This window comes from Poecile atricapillus, chromosome 1 (assembly GCF_030490865.1).
Source record: "Poecile atricapillus isolate bPoeAtr1 chromosome 1, bPoeAtr1.hap1, whole genome shotgun sequence".
NCBI lineage: Eukaryota > Metazoa > Chordata > Aves > Passeriformes > Paridae > Poecile > Poecile atricapillus.
In genome coordinates this window covers 24,680,905-24,704,194 of record NC_081249.1, presented here as the reverse complement: position 1 = coordinate 24,704,194, position 23,290 = coordinate 24,680,905, and the positions used below count along the sequence as shown (strand labels likewise).

The window sequence follows — 23,290 nt, the reverse complement described above, 5'->3', positions numbered from 1 at the left end:
CAGAAGGCTTCATAAACTATAATGTAGAGATGAATATATGCAAAGTAACACATTCACTCAATTGTGTGTGTGGGGTTTTTTTTTGTTTGGGTTTTTTTGGGGTGGTTTTTTTTTTTTTGGGATACAGTCACATTCTGTTATGAAAAACAAATAGGTATTTAAAATTAGTATTGTATTTCTAGGTGCCTGAACTTAGGCAGTCAGGGTTGTGGTGTCTTTCTGTTGACTGTGCAATTGACTTTTGCTCTTGGTTGGAAGTAAAGGGACAGTGGAAGGAAGGATACTTAAAATACAAATGTGGGGCAGGTAACTGGCTGCTAGTTGTTTTTCAATTACTACTTTGGGTGATTATGGTGAGTACATTTCAAGTTTCACCTCAGTACATGTACATTATGGTGACACAAATATCAAAACTAGGGTAACTCATAAGCAGCCTGACAGTGCCTTGGCTGAGCTTCTCCTGATACTCCATGGACTAGTTGAAGTACCTTCACACTGCAGTCACATATCTAGAAGAATTGTTTGCTTCACTGCAATTGCTGTCTTGTGTTAAGGCCACTGGCCATGTGAGCTTCCAAGTGTTTTACTGCCTGAACTGAAGGTACACTTAGTAATCCCTCATCTGAGTCACATTTTGCTATTGCAAAATATCCAAACAAATAACCTTTGTTTGGGTCTCCATCTAGAAAGACGCTGAGTCTGTGGTGGATACATTTGGAACCATTAAAAATTGTGGAATAGAAAGAATAATTTTGTTTTCCAAGTCTGAATGATTTCCTTTCTTTCAGGGAAACACTGGGTAAAACATCCAGGGGGTTGATCAAAAGGCATCAAAGCTGTGATAAATTCCTTTTCCTGTGCTTGATTAACTGTAATTTCATGTTCAGTACCTGAAGATATGCCTAGGAAATGAGATTTCAGGTTGGTGATTTAACTTAACTTACGAAAGTGTGCTGCAGAGAGCAGAGGTGGTCAAAGGAAATGAGTGAGTTTTTGCTCTTAATTTGAATTCTTAACATAAATAATTTGCCATCCTACATCACAGGAGATTCAGGATAACTTCCTTTAGGGCAGCCAACTCAATAAACATACAAGATTTCCACACCTACCTGGGTGTGGAAAGAAACAAATCTAGAAGAGTGCTTATTAACATGAATTTTAAAGAGAGATAGATTATCAGATATGTTTGTGAATTTTCTAGTATATCTTTCCATCTCTTATGAAGCAGATGAGAATTGAAGTTGGCTTTGTATGGGCTGCCAAGAAGCCATTCATGGTGGATCCCTGCTGAGAGTCTAAAGATCTGTGTGAGTATTTGATGTAGGTACTTCTCCCTTTCCCCCCAGCCTTTCTTTTTAATACAATTACATATTTTCTATATTTTGTTACATAATTTAATATTCCTAACTACTGTTCTTGTACTCCAGGAGATTCTTACAATATTCAGAAAAAGATGTTGTCCAGCCATCCAACTACTTCTACATACTTATTTTAAAATTAATGGTCTTCAGTACAGTTGAAATTAAAGGAAAATTTTTGATTTGCATTCTGCAGCTGAGGACTACTTACACGTTTTTAGTCGTATATAATATTCAAACATATATTTAAATATGTGAGATTTTGTTGTGAGAGGCCTCAAAAAATAAATTTCTGTTCTTCATCCTGGGATTTGTGATCTGGTAGTATAAATCTGTTGTTGTTCTTTTCTTAATTGTTGAAGGTAAAAATAGGGATCTTGGTAATATTCTAGAGGGTTTTTTTTGTTTATTTTCCACCTATCATTTGCTGTCAAAATTTTGGTTCATTCAGAAAAGGGAGAAATTTCCAGAATCTGTGGTGGCGTATAGCTACAAAAACAAATTAAAGGAAAAGCCGTGTGTAGTTGAGTCAGCATCTTCCAAAACTCACAAAAGGGATCGTCAAATCTTATGGTTTTCTGCAAGTGAGACTTAGGTGTTTTAAAACAAGACAAAAAATCCTCAGTGGTATGAGTGAATTTAGTTTTTTAAAAAGTAACAGCCTGTATCAGGAAGGAAAAAAAAAATTAAAAAATAAATTTCTAATTTTGTGAAACTAAAAATATTTCAGCTCTTCCAATCCCTATCAGTATGATTACTTCTTATTTACAGTAAGACTGTCTTTAGGACATGAGCTTTCCCTCCTGCAGCAGATAACTGTATGTATGACACTTGTATTGTTTCCCTTATCTCCCTTCCTGTGCTAGTGTTTTGTGCCCTTTCTACATTGTCCTGTTTGACTTGTTTTTTCATTTCAAGTTTTGGAACCACAGTGGAAGTGGAGTAGTTGGTGTCTGTCTTCTCTTTGAGTGGCAGAACACTTTGTGACCTAGAGATACCGCCCTATTTATGACAGAAAAGGATGCAGTGCAAGCAAATCTGTCAGCAGTTCCTTTTCCATAAGCAGCTTCCCCTCTTGGCATGAGAGTTGAGTGTAACTCAACTTGCTCATTGTAACTTACTTTGTTCAGAAAGTTCAGAACTGGCTTGTTCATGATTTTTAGCGCTACTCCCTTTGTACCAGGTTGGAGAGAAATAACGAGGTGAGATTATGTACTGTCGCCACTGAAGATGAATAGATCACACAGACACAGTCAAGGTGTGGTGAAAAGAAGAGAAAGTTTATTTTTCCTCTCAGGATTTATAGGCTTTTGACCACGGCCAGGGATTGGATGGTCAGGATAACACTTTCTCACTGCACTGGCCATGAGAGATGCCTGTCACAAGACGTGTAACAGAAAGAATGTACACATATCTATGTTTACAGTTACTGTCCTGGGAAAGTCCTTAGAAAACTATGTTAGCAAGCTCAAAAGCTGAGTTTTCAGGGTGACAACGTACCATTTCTCTTGTCTGATTACAGCTTCTTTAATTCTCAAATTAATGCTCCTAAACTGTGGCTATTACATACGCTCTTAAGTGTGTAGGCAGAGAAGCTGGAAGTAGAATTAAAAGGGAGAAGTAGTGCTGGAAATGTAAAGGCCATTTGTTTATCTTAGTTAGCATAAACTCTGAGAACACAAGTCACACGTCCTGTGATAATTTTATCTTAATGATTTGAGCAAGTTTTAAATCCATTCCCACAAAACCCAGGTAGCAGCACTGTGTCTGGCACAGTCTCCCACTTCTGATACTTGCTGAAGGCAGCCCACTGGATAGCCAGATCTGCCTCCTGCCTTTGACAAATAGCAACTATTTAGAAGCACCCAGTGAAGAAGATTTCAACTGAATGGACACTGATGGTAGCTGGTGAGGATTATCAGGTTAATTATGCATGAATTCAGTGCTTGTGTTCTTAGTTGAGAACCTGCCTATAAATCATTGAAAATATTGAAATGGATCATAATGAGCAAGCTTAATTTTGTGTTCCATGTTATTAATATGAGTTTCTCTTCAAAAAAATAAAACAGTAGACTTTTTCATTCAGTTTACAAGATCCATGGCCTTTATTTCTACATATTTAACAAAGTTTAAATATTTTTCAAATTGCTAGTGAAGGCTGGTTTGACGTTAAACTCAGTGTTACAAATTAGGAGCTAGCATATGGTTGTCTTCTGTGCCTCAATTCCATTTCACCAAAAGCTGATTTAACTTTAAATAAGAGGCACTTGCCAAGTAACTGCAGGGGCAGACCAGCTGTGGGTACCTTCTATTGATCTGATAACCAGAGCTTCCTGAAGCATTTCAGACAACTGTGTTATTTATGTGTGCAAGAATCATTCCTCATATTTGAAACACATGACACAGAAGGTCACTTCTTACAAAACAGCCTGCCTGCTCTCAAATGTGTTTTTGTGAAACCTGGACTCTGTTTTTTGAAATGTGAATGCTGTGATTCGTAGATGCCTTTCCTTCTCCCTCCTCACCTAGTAGTGACCAGTGATGAATACCAGCATTTAACTGCTGTCTTGCACAAACTTGAGTTTTGTAAAACCTAGGCCTCTAGAAGTGCTTCTAGTTCTCTTCTTGCTGTCCTCTACTCCTATTCAACCTGGAAACATACTAGTAGGATAAAAGATTTATGGAAATAGTGCTTGAGGTACTGCCTATATATGAGCCTAGTAATTAATTTTACCTTCAAAAGGAAGTGTGGCTGGTATACTTGGGTCCCTCTCTGCACTGCAGTGCCCCATGCATGTCCTGAACAAAGCTGTGCTGCAGCTGTGGAAGAAGAGAATGGTCTCTGGCTGTGTGGTTAGGGTTGGAAGGTGCATTCCCACAGGTATGTGACCTTCCAGACTGGTTACTGAAGGCTAAGCTCTTGCTTCTGGTGGCCTGATGCAGTGGTAGAAACAGCCTAGAGATCCCTGAAAGTGTCTAAATGCTGAACTTTTTGCAGGTTCTTAAAAGCCTCAGGCTGGTGTCCTGGGATGGCTCTGAAGTGGAGCACTGAGAGGAAGGGGCTGGGTTCTGTTGGCCTGTCTTTGCTGCTAGTGCTTTTGAAATATTAATGGAAAGAATTATCGTGAAAGTGGGCTGATGGAAAACAGGCACCACCATAGCTAATGCTCTTGTAAATGAATCTAGAATGGTTTGGTTTGGAAAAGATCTTAAAGGTCATCTAGTTCCAACTCCCCTGTCATGGGCAGGAATACCACCCACTCGATCAGCTTACTCAGGGTCCCATCCAACTTCCAGGGATGGAGCATCTACAGCCTCTCTGGGCAACAAGCTTTGGATCTCTCCCGTGGGTCTGTGGAAGAAAGCTAACTTACTGTGTTACTGTGACTCCCATTGGGTGCATGTGCACAAAAGAGTTTACAGTTGCTTCTTGATGGTTTGGCTTCCTGTACATGGGAAGAAGGGAGATGATTGACAGCCAGGAGGCAGAAATGCATATAATGTGTTTGGGGTTAAAGCAATAATATGGAAAAAAAAGAATGTTTCTAAAAGAGTAGACCAGTAAATTTTATGTATGGTTGAATACAAAATTTAATCCGAAGAGGTTCTGCAGTGAGTAACAATAAACTCTTTTTGTCATCTCTAAAATTTCAATTCCCTTAATTAAGATGTTTATTAAGTTTATGGTGTTTTCTTACTCAAAAAATGGCATGGTGTATTGTACTGATTGGTTTGGTATGTATGTAGTTAACCCTTCTGCAAAAAGTCCTATGGGGAGTTTTGATTTTAAAAAAAGAGGTTGTAAAGAGCTAAGGCTATAGCAAAGTATCTAATGAGGAAGTTAAAAAGCCTAACTCAGCTTAGAACAGGAATAAAGAATGAAGAAAAACAGGAAGAATTTCTTGTCTGTGAGGTAGTGGGGGGAGACTCTGACTTAACAATTCTTTGCTGAAAGCTGGCAGGAATGCTGATGAGTGGTAGAATTTCAGAGTGCTTATTGAAATACATTTAGGAGGGCAGTCTTAACTAAGCTCCAAGCAGCCTCTTGCTTACTACTCTCCACTGGGATGGGGGAGAGAACTGGGGGAGTAAAAGTGAGAAAAATTGTGGGTTAAGGCAAAGACAGTTTAGTGAGCAAAGCAAAAGTTGTGTGTGCCAGCGAAGCAAAACAAGGAATCCATTCCTCACTTCTTGTTGGTAGGCAATTGTTCAGCCATCTCCAGGGACGCTGGGCCCCATCGTGTGTAATGTTGGCTTGGGAAGACAAGTGCCATCACTCTGAACATCCCCCACTTTCTACTTCTTTCCCCCAGTTTTATCTGCTAAGCATGACACCATATGGTGTGGGATATCCTTCTGGTTAGTTGGCCCAGCTGTCCTGGCTGCATCCCAATTTCTTGTGCACCCCCAGCTCCCTCACTGGTTGGGTGAGGAACAAAATGGGTTGGACAAGATCTCTGAGATCAAGTCTACCTTGGAACACCACCATGTCAGTTAGACCATGGCACTCAGTGCCATGTCCAGCATTTCCTGAAACACCTCCAGGGACAGCCAATTAGACATTCCAATGTCTAATCACCCTTTATGTGAAGAGATTATTCCTTAATATCCAACCTAAATCTCTCCTGGTGCTGCTTAAGTCTATGTCCTCTTGTCCTGTTGCTGGTTACCGAGGAGAGGAGGCCAACCCCCAGTTGGCTACAGCCTCCTTTCAGGTGATTGTAGAGGGTAATAAGGTTCCTGCTGTGCCTTCTGTTCTCCAAGCCAAACAATCTCAGCTCCCTCAGTCTCTCCTCATGGGACATGCACTGTTGACCAGCAGTCCCAGGTCCTTTTCTGCTGGGCCACTTTCCAGCCACTCTGCCCCGAGACTGTACTGCTCTCTGGGGTTGTTGTTGCCAAGTGCAGGACCTGGCCCACGGTCTTGTTGAGCCTCATGCCGTTGGTCTTGCCCCACTGATCCAGCATGTCCAGGTCCCTCTGCCAAACCTTCCCACCCTCCAGCAGATCAACCCAACTTGGTGTTGTCTGTGAACTTGCTGGTGGTAGATTCAATCTCCTCATTCAGATAATCCAAAAAGATATTAAACAGGACTGGGCCCAACACTGATCCCTGGGGAATACCATTAGTGGCCAGATGCCAGCTGGATGCAGCACCATTAATCGCCATTCCCTGGGCTCAGCCATCCAGCCAGTTCTTCACCCAGCAAAGAGTGCACCTTTCCAATATGTGGGCTGCCAGCTTTTCCAGGAGTGTGCCATGGGAGGTGATGTCAAAAGCTTTGTTGAAGTGCAGGTAGGCTACATCGTCTTTCAGCACACAGGAATGGCCTGCTTGTGCGTCTTCAAGATTTATTTCTTAAGGTACATGTTGGTTCAAGTATATATTATCTATTAATTAAAGTTAAAATATGTATTGAAGTATATGAAAACCAGGAAATTTTCTAATACTGTGCAAGTGCTGCTCAGTAATAGCTGAAAACACCCCTGTGTTATCTATGCAGTTTCCCAAATCAGCACAAAGCCCAAAACACAGCCCTATAGTGAGTATTGTGAAGAAAATTGACTCTGCCCCAACCAAACCAGCAGACTGAGCTAATCTGCCAGTTCCTTATTGAGCAATATAAACCATCCAGTAAGGGTGGAGTGACCTCCTGGCCCTGCAGTGCCAGTCAAACCACACTAAAGTACACCTGGCCACGCATTCCTGCCTGAGCTGCTTCTCAGTTTGAAGAGCAAGCTTTAGGAGGGAGTGTGGGCTTTGAAGGTCTCCTTTGAATGACTCTGAAGTTAAGGACCTGGCAACACCCTCTGCTTTTAAATTGTGTAGGGAAGTGGGCTCATCTGCAGTGCCTTTACCCCTGTGGAAAGGAGTTGTAAATTAAGGGGAAAAGTATCAGTTTTCAGATATTGCAAAGAAAAACCAGCTGCTTTTAGAACTCACCCTATGGAAAATGAGTTGTTTTCTGTAGAAGGTACTTTTCTTTGAGGAGATGAATTGGTGTTTCAGCAGGTGTTAAAGCTGAAAAGCTTCTCCATGGGTCAGAAGCAGGTGTCTTGCCTAGGTCAGGTTGTGGTACAGCCCTGTCCTGTAATTGGCCTCTTTGTTACTCACTGCTGAGCAGTATTTGACCATTAAGCTCTGCTGCTGCAGTTAAGTGTTCAGTGATATTGCTTCCTGCAGAACTCTTCCAAAGAAAATCCAAGGTTTCTTTCTCTCCCCCCACCCCCAATGATTTTGTTCCAGTCATATTTTCCTTAAGGAAAGCTGCCAAATGCTTCTTTTCTAGGCAGCAGTTTAAATTTTTCTGTTAGACACCTAGTTTCAGAAGAATTTTACATCAGTGTTTTTTTCTTAATCTGACATAAATTTCTAGTGTCATTCTTGCATTCCTGCTCTCATTTCAGTGGAGGCATATAGGAGCTTCATAAATTTAACTTAATTAGCTTAATTTAGCACCCTGCCACATTTTCGGTAGACATGCTGTTGATGCTAGATTTCAGCTGGAGTTCTGGTGGAGCATTTGCTCATAGACAGGATGGTAATGTCCCATCAATCTGTTTTGCCCTCATTTCTTTTGCCAGATATCAGTGTTTAGATAAAACATTTCCCTTCACAGCTGTGACATTTCAGAGAGAAACAGTTAAAAACTGGTGTCATTTTTTCAGTTTGTATTGGTGGTGCACCTTGGTACGCTTGTAGGTCTGGCAGGTCTAAGATTAGTTCTGTTCATCTTCTAAAAGCACTACCCTTCCAGGCAGTTGAAAATACATGAAGTGCTTCAGTCTTCTGGGGTTATCTCCTTTTTCAAGAAATGAACACAGTGCATCAAGAGAACTAAATGAAATGAATGGTTTGAAAAAAGTAAATCCAGCTAGCTGGATTTTTGTTGGCAAAAACATGCTATGTAGTGTGGTTAGAGAGTTTTCTCTGTGTCTCTATGTGATGCTTGGTATTGCTACACGTGATATGGTGAAGTTTAAAACTTTGGATAGAAAGCATATTCGTGTTTTTATGAAATGTGATGGCTTTGGAAAGAAAGCAGACTGGTGTTTCTATGGGAACGTCTGTTTTGAAATGAAAGTTCTTGTGAATTTAGAAGCTCAATCTTAATTTCGTTATTAGAATGGTAAGTTCTGATTTATTCTTGGCAGCAAGAAAAATAATTTTGCGTTCATGTAGCAGAACAGATTCCAGGTATTCTTTTGTTCTGGAAAAGCTGAAACTAGTGGGCTAAATCTTGTAGATAATAGGAATCTTCTCTGATATTTCTTCTCCTTTATATAGGCATTGTGCAGCTGAAGGCGTTGCTGTTTATAGAAACCCTAAATAAGCCTTTATTCCAAAGGCACTGAGTTTATAAGTCTCTCTATGAAAAGACAATTGGAACTAGAAATATGCAGACTAAACAAATGTATAAGGCTGCAAATGAAGCGAGACTAATGTTATGGGGTGCTGGCAACAGGTTAAGCTAGATTCGTTGGCCAACAGTATGTTTGCAAGGTCCATTGAGTTGGTAGTAGATAGCAAACCAAACTCTGGGTACCTTGTGCTGTCCCAGAACCTATGAACTGTTCTGGAAAGTATAAGTGTAGCGAGAGACAGAGTTATCAAGAATTTAAGTAACATAACTTCAGTAAGACTCTTTTTACATTCTTAGTAATAAAATAATACGGAAAGATGGGAGAAAGGTGTTACAGGTAGGGTTTTTAGTTTAGAGAAATATGCCAGAGCCAAAGAGTGAGTGAAAAAGTGTTAATTTCTCTGACCTGACAAGAAGGAGGTTGTCATGGGGGAATACCTTTTAGGAGGAGTGTGGAGTTTTTCTGGGTTTGGGGAATGTGGTATTTTTTTAGTTTGGTGTTTGAGGGAGGGGTGTTTGTTTTTTGAACAGATTACTTTGTGAAGCTAGAAGTCTGTCAAAAATCAGAATCTGAAAGCTGAACTCCAACAAGCTGGTTGGTGGGATACTAGCTTTCCTTTCTTTATATACTTAATAGAATATAAGTTCCTAAGTCCCAAGAAAAGGGAAATTCTGAGTGAAATTCCATCATCTTTATTATGTAGGGGATAAAATTTGAGTGAGGAGTACACTCGGTCTCTGATCATGTTCTGTAAATGGGTTTTTTCCTTTATGGTTTTTTTTTTTTCTTTCCTCTTTTATTCTCTCACATGTAAACTTGATATCCTCTTTTCATTGAGTGTGTCTGACGTGTCTGTCATTTGGAACCAGAAATGCAAGCCTTCGCTACCAGTTATAGAATGAAAATGGACAAACTTTTCTTCAGGGCTGGAGTAAAAAAGTTTCTGGGAATATTTAAATTAATTAATGATTGAATAATACAGGATTTGACAAGATGACTGAGGGATGTTTATTATATTTGAGCTGTGGGTGAGAAGGCTTCATCTGTGGTAATCTGCTTTTTTGGATACCTCTGGGACTCAGAATGCTCTGCAGGATGTAACTGGTTGGCACCTGTGTAAGCTGCTAGGCACCTGGTTTTAGTTTAGCTGCCTTTAGAAAATTAGGCTTTTATTTAAAAGCAGATTTCTCCATAAACTATCCCACTGTTAACTGTCAAAAAAACCCAGGAAATTTTTACCCATGTTTCAGTTGTTGGTTCTTTGGAGGTGTGCTTTTGATTAAGGCTTACACAGCTTTTGAGGCATCTCTTCCACACATCAGGAAAAGGTGGTGACTAGCCTTTTATTTTGGAGCTGCTACCAGGACGTGTCTAGACTGATAATCTTCTTGGAGAATATGAAATAAAACTGATCTGCAGCAAAAAATTCTCATTATTTTCTGTTTTGAGATTCTTATTAAACAGGGGTTTGTGTGTGCCTCTTTGCAAAGAAAAGCATATTGCAACAACCCATCTTCTTCAGTCAACTCTCAGATGATCCTGTAGATCATTAACCACATCTTGCAGAGTTTAACATGTGATGTGCAGCACACCATGCTGACATTCTTGCATAACTTCTCAGTGTGCTATTTGTTCTGACAATAAAAGGCCCATTTAAGTGAACTTCTTTGGAAGAATTGTTTTATGTGAATTGTGCCAAAGTATCACTTTTGGAATGTTAATTGAATTGATGTTCTAATAAAAATTAAAGAGTCAGTTAAAACTGCTTGACCTGTTGATATACTTCAAGTTTGACAAGGGAAAGATATTCTTCGAAAGGTTAGGGGCATAAAGGGGATTTTTCTCCTAACAAATCAGGGCTTTCTTGAGTGGATTGGCCTGTAATCATTCTGGGGGTATATAGGACAAAAGAAAACCAGGAAACACAACGAAAATGGAATTATGAGCACTTTTTATTGGTGAGAACCACACAGAGAAGCACATTAATTGTAGTTTATCATTTAGTTTAGCCAGCTTAGATGAGATGGGATCTTGCCACCACATACAAATCTTAAGGGCAGGTGTCAAGATGGGGGGGCCAGACTTTTAGTCAGTAGTGCCCAGTGATGGGACAAAAGGCACAAATCAAAACACAGGAAGTGTAATCTAAATATTAGGAAAATCTTCTGTAATTTGAGTGTGACAGAGCACTGGAACAGGCTGTCCAGGGAGGTTTTGGATCCTCCTTATCTGGAAATGTTCAAAATCTTCCTAGAATTATCTTGTGCAACCTGCTCTAGGGAAGCCTGCTTCAGCAGGGAGGTTGGACTAGATAATTTGCAGAGGTCCCTTCCAACCCCAGCCATCCTGGGATTTGTGTAACTTTCCTTTTGAAAATTCTCCAAACAGGCAATAAGCCTGAATCTGTAAAGAAATATAGAGAGCATTACTTTTAGCAAAGGTATTAATTTTTTTTAAGGGAAGACTTATCTTTCAAGAAAATAGGTGAAGTGGGTAGAATTATAGTGCAAAATCTTCTATGTATTTTGTATTTGCTGGTCCTTGCTGAAACATAGCCTTCAAATCTTATTTATGGCATATTAGCTAGCTTTAGTTAGTTGTTATACTTTAAGGGGAGAGAAAAGAAGTCGGCCAGAAGAAATCTGCATGAAGCCTTTTTCATTAAATGTATTACTATTCTTATGCATAAAGTATGGAATAAAGTGGAAAGTATGGAAGAAAGTATGCATAAAGTGGAATTTCCATTTCCAGTAAGTAATCATCCAATTTTTCTTTATTTGAGATGCCTTCTAGTAATTCTTTTTGTTTATAATTACTCTGAATTATTTCCTTTCCCAGACACAGTGATTGTGGTGGGCTTTTTTATTTGTGTAGCAACACAATTTGTGCTTTTGGTATCCTTAGAAAAAGCAGAGGAAGAGTGAGCTCGATTCTTAAGGCACATGGTAGGTGCTGATGTGGACTAGCCTTCTAGGGGGTAGTTGTCTTCTCTTGGCAGACTCTTAATAGCTAATTTAGGTGCCCAAAAGGATGTTGGCTTTGTTATTTAAAGGAATGGAAATAAAGGATGAGTTTTATTTTTTCCCTTGGATATTATATTAGAGGCGGAATCCCTGGTAAAAGGCCTTGATGCTTAGTAATGCTATTAATTTCATCCAGCTTTTCCTGAAACCTGTTGTAGATTTTCCCCTTATTCCATGGAGAATATATTAATATCTGTTAAGTATTCCTGCATAAGTTTGCTTCCAAAGAGAAAATATAAGATTTATGCTATTTTAAAAAAATGTGTTTAAGAATTAACCCTTTCTCACAGCCCTTCACTTACTCATCTCTGCGTATTTTTCCTAGATTTTTATTTCTATCATAATTTAGATTCCCTAGTAACAGAGTTTGCATATATTTTTGGATGTGTTTTGTCCCAGACACTGTTGGATCACTGATGGTAGTTTAGTAGTCTAAAAAAAAAAAAATAAAAAGAATCTCTCTTTAATATTTTTATTTATGTAGAAGGGTACAGCTTAATCTCTCAGGATAAAAGTCATTCTGTGGAACCATAGCTCATAAATTCAGGATTATAGTGCCAAGGCATTTCCTGTTTTATCATAAGTTCTCTGCTTCCAGTTAGATGACTAGTTGGATTTTCTTGAGTAACTTTATCTAGTTGTCCAGGCAAAAATCAGATATATTAAATCAAATTTTTAGTATTGGCTAGAATTCTATTCTACAGCCTGCCAGTAGATTATATAAGATTTCTGAATGTGAATTCAGCAGGGACTAGATTATAGTGACATAATGTAATGCCACTTCCAGATCAGGAAAATTATGTTACATTCCTCCTGTAGAACAGCACACTGCAGTCTTGAGATCTGCCTTTTATTCAAATGTCATGGAGTTAAATGTATTAGAAAGATCTTCTGCTTCAGTGCTTACAGTTCATGAGCCTTTCTCATCTGTGGCAGTCAGCTCAAATACATTGTTGGCTTCTCTGAATCTGGGACTTGCTTCCATTGGGATATTATAATCTCTTTTATGGGAAGAGATTTGTAGCACTTGGAACTAAAGTCCAGAGTATATTTGCCTTCCTGAACGCCAGCCTCCAGGGGAGGAGAAGCAGCTCATGCCGTGCATTTCCTTTATCTATATAAAAACAGCAGTATAAATACCTAAATGCTGTCAGGCTTGGCTCTTAGATTTGGATCTAAGTTTGTGAATGACCTCTGTGATAAGGACTCTGTGTGTGTATATATTGGTAGGAAGAAGGAATCACGTGCAACTTGGTGGTACTTTTACGTGTTTTTGTGTTATAAACTAGAGTGAAATGAAAAATGTTATAAAGACTGAAGTTGTGTTAACTGTATATTTTAAAAGTGTTTTTTAACTTCTGTTTTCTAAGATCAGACTTGAGCATGTTTAATTAATTCATAGAAAATGATTGTGCAGTGTCCAAGTTCTAGTCTTTCTAGTTGTTGATTTTGTGTCCAACGGGCACATTTGTTAGTGGAAGTGTGGTATTTCTAGTATGATAATTACAGCTGACTGGAGTACAGGGCTCAATTTGATCATGATTTCTTGTCTTGCTTAAGTGAGAGGTGAATGATTTCTTCTGGTTCGTGTGGGTTGTTTTCTCACACTGAGCTGCTGTTTTGCAGGAGATTTAGATGACTAAAATAATTAATGTTTGTAGAGTGGGGATGTTGGCAGGGCCTTGGCAATTTCAGGTTCTTTCAGAACTCAAAGTATTTGCTCATTAAGTAAAAATCACATAGATTTAAGGGAAGAGATTATTTCTTTCAGAAATATAAGTCTTCTTCTATTACAAGATAAAGATTCTTGAGTTAACAATTCAGAATAGTGTTTAGAAGTGGAGTAAGCATGTCTCAATTATGTATTGTTCTGAGCCCACTTTCGTGACTGTTTTTGATGTATTCTCTATGGAGAGCTGTATTAAAGAATTTTCCTTTGTTCATTGTTCACTTAACCCATGTGGTTGTTATTTTCTTCTTCCATGTGTGTAGCTCTTTCTACTTTAAAACATGCAAGTAAAGCCCTTTGGCTAAGATCACTGTTCTCCTATATTTATGTTATATTCTGCTTTGGCCAAGACATACATATCTAATTTTAATAATTTAAATAGAAGCTGCTAAAATAGGGTGCAGTTCATGCCTTGAATGTTGATTCATATCTAAGTAATGAATATAAGCAAAATAAACGTCATCTTGTTTATTAGCAGAGCTAGACATCTGTTGCCTTCTGAAACCTCAACATATGCAAGTGTCTTCTATAATGCAGCTTTTTAAATGTATTTTACTGGGTGAAGGTGGAGCTTAAGTGAATTTTATAGTTACTCAACTGTAATTGTTTTTGTGGTTGGTGTTTTTTTTTTTTCTGGGGAGGGGTAGGGGGTGTTGTGGTGGAGTATTTAGTTTGTTTGTATTTGTTTGTTTAATTATTTAGTTTTTCTCCCTCTCAAAGACTTGCATTCTATGGGGGATTTTGTCTTGAAGAAAAACGAAATGTTGGCATTTTTCTGGCAGATCAGGAAATCATGTATTCAGACAGCTCCTGGACATGTAGAAATTGGACTCTCCAGTGCTTTGTGACTTGTGGTTCTGCTAGTTTCTACTTATGTCCTCTGTTAATCCTTTGGGATGGAGAGCTTAATTTTTATCCCCAAGTAACCACAGGTGTAGTCCAGTTCTTAACAAAGCTCCTGTTTTCAAGGGAAATATGATAAAGCCACCTACAAGAACTAAATACCAATCTTGAACAAAGTAAAGAAGAACTGACTTCATCACTGTCAAAACTTGACAGCCTGACTCATATGTGGGCAGGAGAATTTTCCTGAAACCTTTAGAGACCTTTACTGTTTGTTCTTTAATAGCCATTACATCTCTTGTGATATGTGCACAAGTAGAAATCTCTGTTCCTAGCAAAATTGTTTCACCTGATGTCCTTTAAAGGGTCACAGCTTTGCTGTCTTGTCTGCAAGCAGAAAGAAATGTTGTTTCCTTTTCAAAAGGGATCTTTGTCTACTCCTGTGATCTCAAGGATGTTCCTGCTGAGGTAACTCAAGAGCATAAGGGTCACCCTTTGAACTTCCATCTACTGCAGCTGAATCCTCAGAGCTCATTTCTTTATAATGCTGATTTCTGTGCTGTGTCATGGGTGTCATACTTCCTCTTTTCTTTCCTCTTCTAGCTGTCCCCCTAGGGTACAGTTCCTATCCCTCTCCGTGTACACTCAGGTTCAGACTCCTATAAAGCAGAAGGAGAATCTGAAAGACAAAATCTAGCTGATACCTTGTGTTTCTGTTAATTCCTCTCTACTGTTCGGATTACAGTACTGTGAAAATCCTTGGAAGGTACCTGGTTTATAGACTGAGCACTTCCTGGACAATTCTGCAGTCTTGTGCAATTTTAGTGCAATGGTAGCATGCCCCTGTAGCCTACCTTTGTGTACTTTTCCCTACTACATATTTACCTTAGGAATTGAGTTATGCTGCCACTCAGACAATGATATCAGAATAAAAACAGTACTTTTTTCAGTACTTTATTGAGGACCATTTTAGCTCTTTAATATTCGTTGTGTTTTATTCCCTTCAGACTGAAAATAACAGCCTGTTTTGCATTCTTGTATGTGCTCAACACTGATAAATTTAAAACTACTTCTTCAGAGACAGGTTTTCTTGAAAGAGCGTGTCTGTGTGAAGCTGTGCCACCTCAGAAGTTAGGGTGAAAGCCTCTTTGAAGAGGTGGTAGGTAAGGAGCATTCAAATCTGGCTTCTGTTCTCATTAACATCCACAGCAACTTCAGGGGTTACTTTGGATACACCTTCAGGGGCCGTGGGCAAGCAGAGAGCTCCAAGAGCAGCACTGAGTGAATCCTATGGCTGGGAAGGGATTGGGATGTCTGGATGTGCTGTGATCTCATCCAGAGACAGCTTTAACAGGGGCTGCTGCCTTCCAACTGAGAGCTCAAAGTGCAGTAGGAGGCCTTAAGTTCTTCGTACACTTAAAATCTCGCCTCGCTTATTTGTCAAGCTGGCCTCTTGCAAGGTCTGATTTTCCCTTCTTTGTTAGGTTCATTATGAACTTTATAGAACTGAGGTCTGTTTAGCTCAAAACTCTTTGATTTGTTTATGACAACCATCACAGGACTTTGAAAATGCTTGTTGGTTGTGCTGCCTCTGAGTGGCTGAAGTCTCCAACAGGACTTTGTATACTTGATGGAAGACCTTTGGAAAGCTAATGGTGCTGCAGATGGGGATACAGCTGTAGGGTTGTTGAACTGCTCTTAACATGGCAACATACAAAGATGAAAAGAAAATGAAAATTAGTTTTTGGTTGCTTGGTTTTCAGAATTTTCCCTGATGTGCCTTTATGGTTGATTTGGTGGTTCTTGCAATTCCTTTGACTGTGAATTATTTGATAGTTCTGCCACTCTTTTCTGTTACCTTTATTTTTTGAAAAGGCAAAAACGTTTAATTGTTGGATTCAGGGCTTACCATTTAATTTAACTAATTGTTATAAAAAATATGTGGTTGTGGACTGGATGGGTCCAGAGGAAAAAGTAAGTGGCTATAAGAAGGGGGTGGCTGTTCTTATGCAGTAAGTTTTTCACCGTAATGTCTGATACTATTTTGCCTGACACCTTTGAGGATAGATATTAGTTTAAATACTTTGTGTAGTTTTGGGGTTTTTTTTCCATATTTAGAGTTGTTCCAGCCCTTAAGTGTCAGAAGTGGTCTGTACAAGGAAACTGCTGCAAAAATACATTGTGCAGTTTGTTCTGCATGTTGATTGTGCTGTGAGGGTGAGCAAAGGAGACTCTCCATAATTCCTTTGATATAATTAATCCCTTATGCAAGGTAAATTCTTAATGTTTCTTTCCCCCTTTCAACAATATATTAGTTGTGGATGTAGTCAGTTGGTAGTTGCCATGTAAAAGTGTCACAGTTTATATTATGCTGTGCAAGATTAGATTAGCATACAAATGCCATAAAACAAGTAATAGTATTGTTCTGGTGCTTGGTTGCTGCAGCAAACGATTCTGGGGGCTGCATTTTATGGCTTAGGCATCTGAAGTGGGAGAACAGGGGGAGATACATGTTCCATTGTGGTTTCCAGACCACAGTATAATCAGGGTTCTAGTGAGAACAAAATTGGTCATGGTGCAAACTTTTATTGAAAAATTGGGGACATGTAAAAGACTCAGATGCAGTGCAACTGAAAGTACAACTTTAACATGAGATTGGATTATAAAAAGCGTAAAAGAACCGATCTCCTCCCTCCCCTGTATCCCAGTCTCCCTTGCCCTTACTCAACATACCTAAACAAGGGTATAGCTGTTGTTCTTTTTTTTCTTAAACATCTTTTTTTTCCTACTACCCAGACCATGAGTGAAAGAATTTCTATTGCTGGGGGAAGGCAGATCAGAGGTTATACAAAATTGCACTGAAGCAATTTTCTGTAAACTTTGCCTAATGATTTTCTGAATGCCATTCATTGAACTTTTGACCTCTGCAATGTTATATAACTGCTGTTACCAGGTTTTCACTTCACGGGAAAGTATTTAAATTACACATGTTTTTGATGTGAAATCCTCATTTTCTTTGTGACAAGGAAGTAACCAAGGAACAACTACTTATTTTTTTCTCAGCATTAGGCCTGAATTTGTAGGCATCTGTTTCTACCCCTTTTCCAATCATTCACCAACCTGAGAGATGCCACAACTTTTCCTCATGCAAATGTTTCACATACTTCTGAGCATTCTCACCAGCTTCCTTTACCCCTCTTTATAGTGAACTCTGCACCTTTCCAAACCTATTTCTCTGGCAGTTACCAGAGCTTCACTCAGTGATAAAAGTGCAATGAGATTTGGATTTCATGTTCTAGCTTGAGGTTTCCAAGATCTGCTTACTGATAATGATGAACACTTTGTCTCTCTTCTGGCAGCTGTGGAGTACAGTCCTGGTGCCTGTTGAAGGACTTAGTGCAGTGCCTGCTCTGTTCCCAACTGGAGGCAGATTCTGGGTTTCTCTCACAGTGTGCATGTTCATGTGCAGATGTGTTTTCCCAATGCGTGCTGACCTGCACTTCTCAGCATTAGTTTCTTCTGCCTTTCCTATTCCAGTCATTTACAAGGGTTTCATGATAAGTCATCGATGATGATGAAATAGCTCATGGTGGTCAGTAGCTTTGTGCAGAAGATGAATGTAACTAGATATCTTCCAGATTTTCTGTAAATGAAGGCTCTGTGCAAAGGGATTGTATGAAAAGAGTTGGAAAACTATGTTGATTTTTAAACATTCATAAGTGTGTCATTGACTCTTTTTCTCTTATTTTTTTTCTTTCTTTCTTTGTTCACACTTATGTTGTGACCTAAGGCTGACTCTGATGGCTGGTTGAAATCTAGAGTGTTTTATCTTTTTCTTGATTCAGTTTTGGGCAGTAAAACGTGTACAGCATGCTTTACTGGTAGCAAGTATTTGGGGAAAGTAGCAGTTCTCAATAGGAAGGAAAGCAGAGTTTATCTTCTGCCTCATTTCCCTTAGTCCTGTTGCAACTACTGAAGAGCACTGTTTGCTTCCCAGGATTTAAAGAGTCAATTTTGTCTTCCAAGAAATGAAGCTGAAGGACACCATCAAGGCTTACTTGAAGGTGCTGGAAAATTATCCCTGAATGAGGAGAAAGAAATGTTTTCACTGTTGGTTATTGAGCAATGGCTAGGGCAACTTAAAAGATAAATTTCTCTTAGAATGTATTAGGATTTTCTGTATATTGTGTGTTTCCTACTCTAAAAAAAAATGTGTGAAAACTGGGACAGATGCAGACTGGATACCATAAGAGACTTCTCCTATAAAGCCAATGTACCTGAGAACTGTGGGCATGTAGCATCAGAATGTATAGCTTACAAAATCCTTCAAAACCTAGGAACAAGTGGATTACTGATTTTGATACAGATTTCTGAAGTAGATGTACTTGAAAATGCGTGCTGGATTTATAGGATGAATAAATTCTAGCAGAACTTGAACCAGTAGAAGTTTTTTGTTTGTAAATGGTGAGGTAGATGGATGGGCCATCTGTGGGTGCAAGCAGGGTAGTAGTTAATGTGATTTAAATCAACTGGCATGCAATTTAATAAAAAATAAGCCAGTTTTTGTTTTTTTTTCTCTCTGCAAGTGTGAATGCTGCATGAGCTTCCTTGTTCTCTTGTCTCTACAGGTTCCCTTTTCTGACACTGAGCAAGCAGTGAGCAGAGCTGTTCTGTGGCACTGTTGGTCTTAAGGAAAAACCTGAAAGTGCTACAAATAACAGATTTTTTACCTTCACTGCTTCATCCAGACTTGTGAAATTGGTTTAAAATTCCTTAAGCTCTCTTGGTTAATGATGTGTTTTCCAGCACACTAACATTCGTTGTGTTTAAACCTTTGCCAGGGCGGGAGCAGTTCCATGGCCTCGGGTCTATGTACTGCAGAGGAGCGGCTGCTGTGATCCTCACGTACGATGTGAACAGCCTCCAAAGCCTGACAGAGCTGGAAGAAAGATTCTTGGCGCTGACGGACAGCGCGAGTGCTGACTGCATTTTTGCTATTGTTGGAAATAAAGTTGACCTCAGTGATGACTGTACTGTACCACCGGATGAAAATAGACCCGAGAAGTCTGGTGCCAGCTGTGGCTCAAAGGTGCGGAAACAAGTCCGTGCAGAGGATGCAATTGCGCTCTATAAAAAGATACTGAAATACAAAATGCTAGATGAGAAGGATGTTCCAGCGGCTGAGAAAATGTGTTTTGAGACCAGTGCAAAGACAGGATACAAGGTGGACTACCTCTTTGAAACTGTGTTTGACATGGTAGTCCCAATAATCGTACGGCAGAAAGCTGAGGGGCCACCGCAGACCGTAGACATCACGGACTACAAGCCAGCCAAAAGGACAAAATCAGGTTGTTGTGCCTGAACCATCTGTGTGACATAGAAAATGGGAGGGATTTTTCACTCCAGCAAAATGAGGAATAAGAACTGCTTGCAGTTGACCAGAAAGGAAAAGTCAAGGAATAAATAGACTATAATGGTGTATGCAAAAAAAAAAAACAACAACAAAAAAACAAAAAACCAAATCTGACCATTAAAAGGCTTCTGGGAAGCTGTGTGTATAAAAAAATGGGAATGCAAGTGAAATTATGGAATAAGACTTGCCAGTTTCCCTGGGCTCTGAAGACAAATGGTGTGTTATTATGATGGGTAGCGACAATCATTTGGACAGAGATGAAAGATTCTGATTTTTAGTGACTTGCCATTTCATGTTGCATGTAAATGATCTGTTTGTGTACTCTTGAACACTTTCATATGATGATCTTCTTTTCCCTTACGATTCTAACTTTGGAAGATTGAACACGCGGTACTTTTTTATTCTTAAGGAAAAAAAGAAATTCCAGGTATATTTATATTTGTAGCTAATAAATCAATTGTAATCTTTTTATGTCAGACATGACAGCATACAATCCAGAAGCTGAACTATTAAAATCACTGTGGATATGTACTGTTGATTTGGAGACTTTATTAATGAGAATTCTTTTTCTATACTGGGCTTTCATGTGTTAACAAGCAGAATCCCAGCTCTTGCTGTTCTAATTGCAAGTTGTAGGAGGAAGTTCTTTTCTTTCCTTCTGTTTTTGTCTTGCAATTCTTTTTAAGATAGATGGGTTTTGGGGAAGAAATCAATCTTATTTTGTCAGTATTTTTGTAAAAAACCTCTTTTTGGTGACTTTAAGGGTATCATTGTGTTCAGTACCTGTGTTCTGTCTCCTTTATCCCTCCTTAGTTGTTCTCAGGCAGAGCTGCAGCTTTGATTTTTATCAGCTATGCATGACATTACTACCTGGAGTAGTAATTACCTCTACCTGGAGGGAAGTGAAGACTGGTGTTTTCTGATGTGAAACCCACTAATGCTGGAGGAAGGAAAGAAAACTGCCTTTTGTAGAGTAAAAGGCCCGTCAAGGAGCAATAATGAGGTACATGGTTTCTCTCCTGACTGCAGTAAAAAAGGAGTGGCTAACGCTTAATACAGCTCCTTGAATTTCCCAACCCTCTCAGCTACAAAGAATGCACGTAGTGACCCAGGAGCTCACACTGAACTGAGACAGAGTGAAGAGCTTCTAATTTTTAAACATCCTCCCCTCCACCCTGAAACCCCCCGTTCCTCCCAAAACCAGCCAACCACTCAACCCCAAACAGTTTGCATATTTTCAGTTTTGCGAGCTCTTATGTGGGGACTCCATCTTCCTTTGGATGCCTGTGGTGCAGTTTTCTAAAACTAAGGGTTGGTGGTTCTTATGATTTGTCATTGCCTCTCTCTGTCCCACCCAAATCACAGTTGTTTTGTACATGGGGAGACAATTCCTAAATAAATAATAAATTAAATGATCACTAAATGTATTCAAAACACTTTTTTTTTTGGAAGCACATTCTCTTGAGCGAATTGCTGCAGAGCAGTAGCTTTATTTTCTGCTTTCAAGTTAATTCACAGTATACATGTAGTGGGGAAGAATGGCTCACGAGAGAAACCACTAAGCATTAAATAATACAATCCTAGGTTTGGGTTGGAAGACACCTTTAAATGTCATCTAGTCCACTCCATGCATTGAGCAGGTAGGTCTTCAACTTAATCAGGTTGCTCAAGGCTCTGTCCAGTCAAAACTTGAATATTTCCAGGGATGGAGCATCTATCACCTCACTGGGCATCCTGTAGCAGTGTTTTACCACCCTCATTGTCATAATTTCTTCCTTATATCTAGTCTGCAGCTGCCCTTTCATGGTTTAACATCATCACCCCTTTTCCTCTTGCTACAGGCCCTACTAAGGGTTGTAATCTTTTGAGTTTGCCAGTGGCTTGCAGACACCTACCAGTCTGTCAGAGACTAAACAGCACCTGAGCTGTGGTATTTTAAAATGTGTATAATTAGAAACCTTTTAGCTATTAACAAAATTCCAGGGTCAGTATGTAGTCTTCCCTGAGGACTGGGAAGAGACAAACGGGCTACACCCTCAGTTTTGTTTGTGACCAAGGGGTTCTGCTGACACATCTGTGAGAGGTCCATGAGATGGTTTTCCTCCATCTGTTGGCAACTGAACCTGCAACACGCACTGAGTACAAGGTCAGGTGTTTTGGGAGATGTACACCTAGAAGGTACAGAATAGGAAATATATTTGTAAATTTAACATCCAGCACTTCTTAAGGTATAAATGTTTGCAATTCAGTTGCACCAGCATTTGATTCATATGAGAGCTTAAGGAATTCTTACAGTCTTTCTAAAAGCTCCAACTTGGGTGTTTTCACAAAATGAGATGACACAGGAACCAGTCTTGTGCTGCGCTTTTGCCCTTAAGGCTACACTTGTCTGGTATGATGTTTGTAGCATTTTAGCGTTGCTGGCTATTTTCCTTGAGAAATTACTGGGTTGTGATGGGTTGACACTGTACCAGCCTTTGTGAGATCATGGGGTTACACGAGAAAACCTGGCAAGTTGTGTAATATATGGGAGCTATTGATGAGAGGTCAGTTGTCTGGAGCTGGGCCTGTTGTGGTGATGCTGCTGAAGCCAAGGGAAATCCTCCCTGCCAGGACTAGTGAAGGTGGGTGAAAGCATGGACAAAGGATTCTACCTGCCCTGGCAGGGAGGGGGAACTCATTTGACAAGCATTTATTCCCCCTGCCCCTGTCTCTGTTATGTCTGGATTATGTGAAGTGATTATATAGTGAAATCCAAGAGGTGCTATTTTTGGCCATGCTGGGTGAATGTGAGCTACAGGCCAGCCAGAGTGAGGTGATGGCTGAGCCAGGCTGACCCATGGGGGAGGATCTGTTCCAGAGAGGTTGGGAAGGATCCCATCCTGCTTTCTGCCACTCACAGGCACTCATGGTGCAAGACAGAGGTTGCCATGGGCCCTTGACAACCCAAACAAAGCTTCAAGTCTTGTGGAGGCCACAAAAGGAGCCAGAACCTCCTCTGCCAGTGCTCATAGGGCTGGCAAAGCTTCTGAGCATCTTAGTTATATCCTTACCCACATCATGGTGGGAAGCACTCCTGCCTGTTTCTGCTACTCTCTTTGTGAGTCATGGGGTGCAGTGATGTTGCTTCTTTCCCTTGTTCAGCAGGGTTTAACTGCTGTGTGCTGAACAAGTTGCAGGGCCATGTCCCACTCCCCCTCAGCTGATGGCTGTGTCTGGGGTGCCACTGGTCCCCATGTGGTTACAGGGGCAGCTGCTGCCTGCACTTGGGCACTATTGGCATATTGGTAGTGACTCCTCAGCCTCTCCTCTGGCAACAATCTCGCACCCCCTGTGCCAAGGCCATGTTTACTGCTTGCCGTTTGCTAATTTTCTATTTCTGGCAGCCACGGACAAGCACGGTCATGTAGGGTGTGAACAGACTCTGCTCATTTGGTCAATGTGCTCTGGGGGAATAACTGGGGTCAGCTCATGTCACTATGTTGTCTTCACTATATCTGTGTTGATGCACTATGATGCAGTATTACCTATAGAAGGGGAATATAATCTCATCTTCTCC

The 23,290-nt window shown here is 39.9% G+C and overlaps 1 protein-coding gene across 1 annotated transcript in view; it reads left to right on the top strand.

Moving 5' to 3' along the window:
• The window catches only part of RAB20 (RAB20, member RAS oncogene family), a 28,554-nt gene extending 8,285 nt beyond the window's left edge, over nucleotides 1-20,269 (top strand). Inside the window, exon 2 of the mRNA XM_058846111.1 lies at nucleotides 19,160-20,269. Coding sequence (XP_058702094.1) covers nucleotides 19,160-19,680 — 521 coding nt within the window. The 3' untranslated portion in view covers nucleotides 19,681-20,269. The remainder of the gene's footprint in view (nucleotides 1-19,159) is intronic.
• Nucleotides 20,270-23,290: the final 3,021 nt, after the last annotated feature.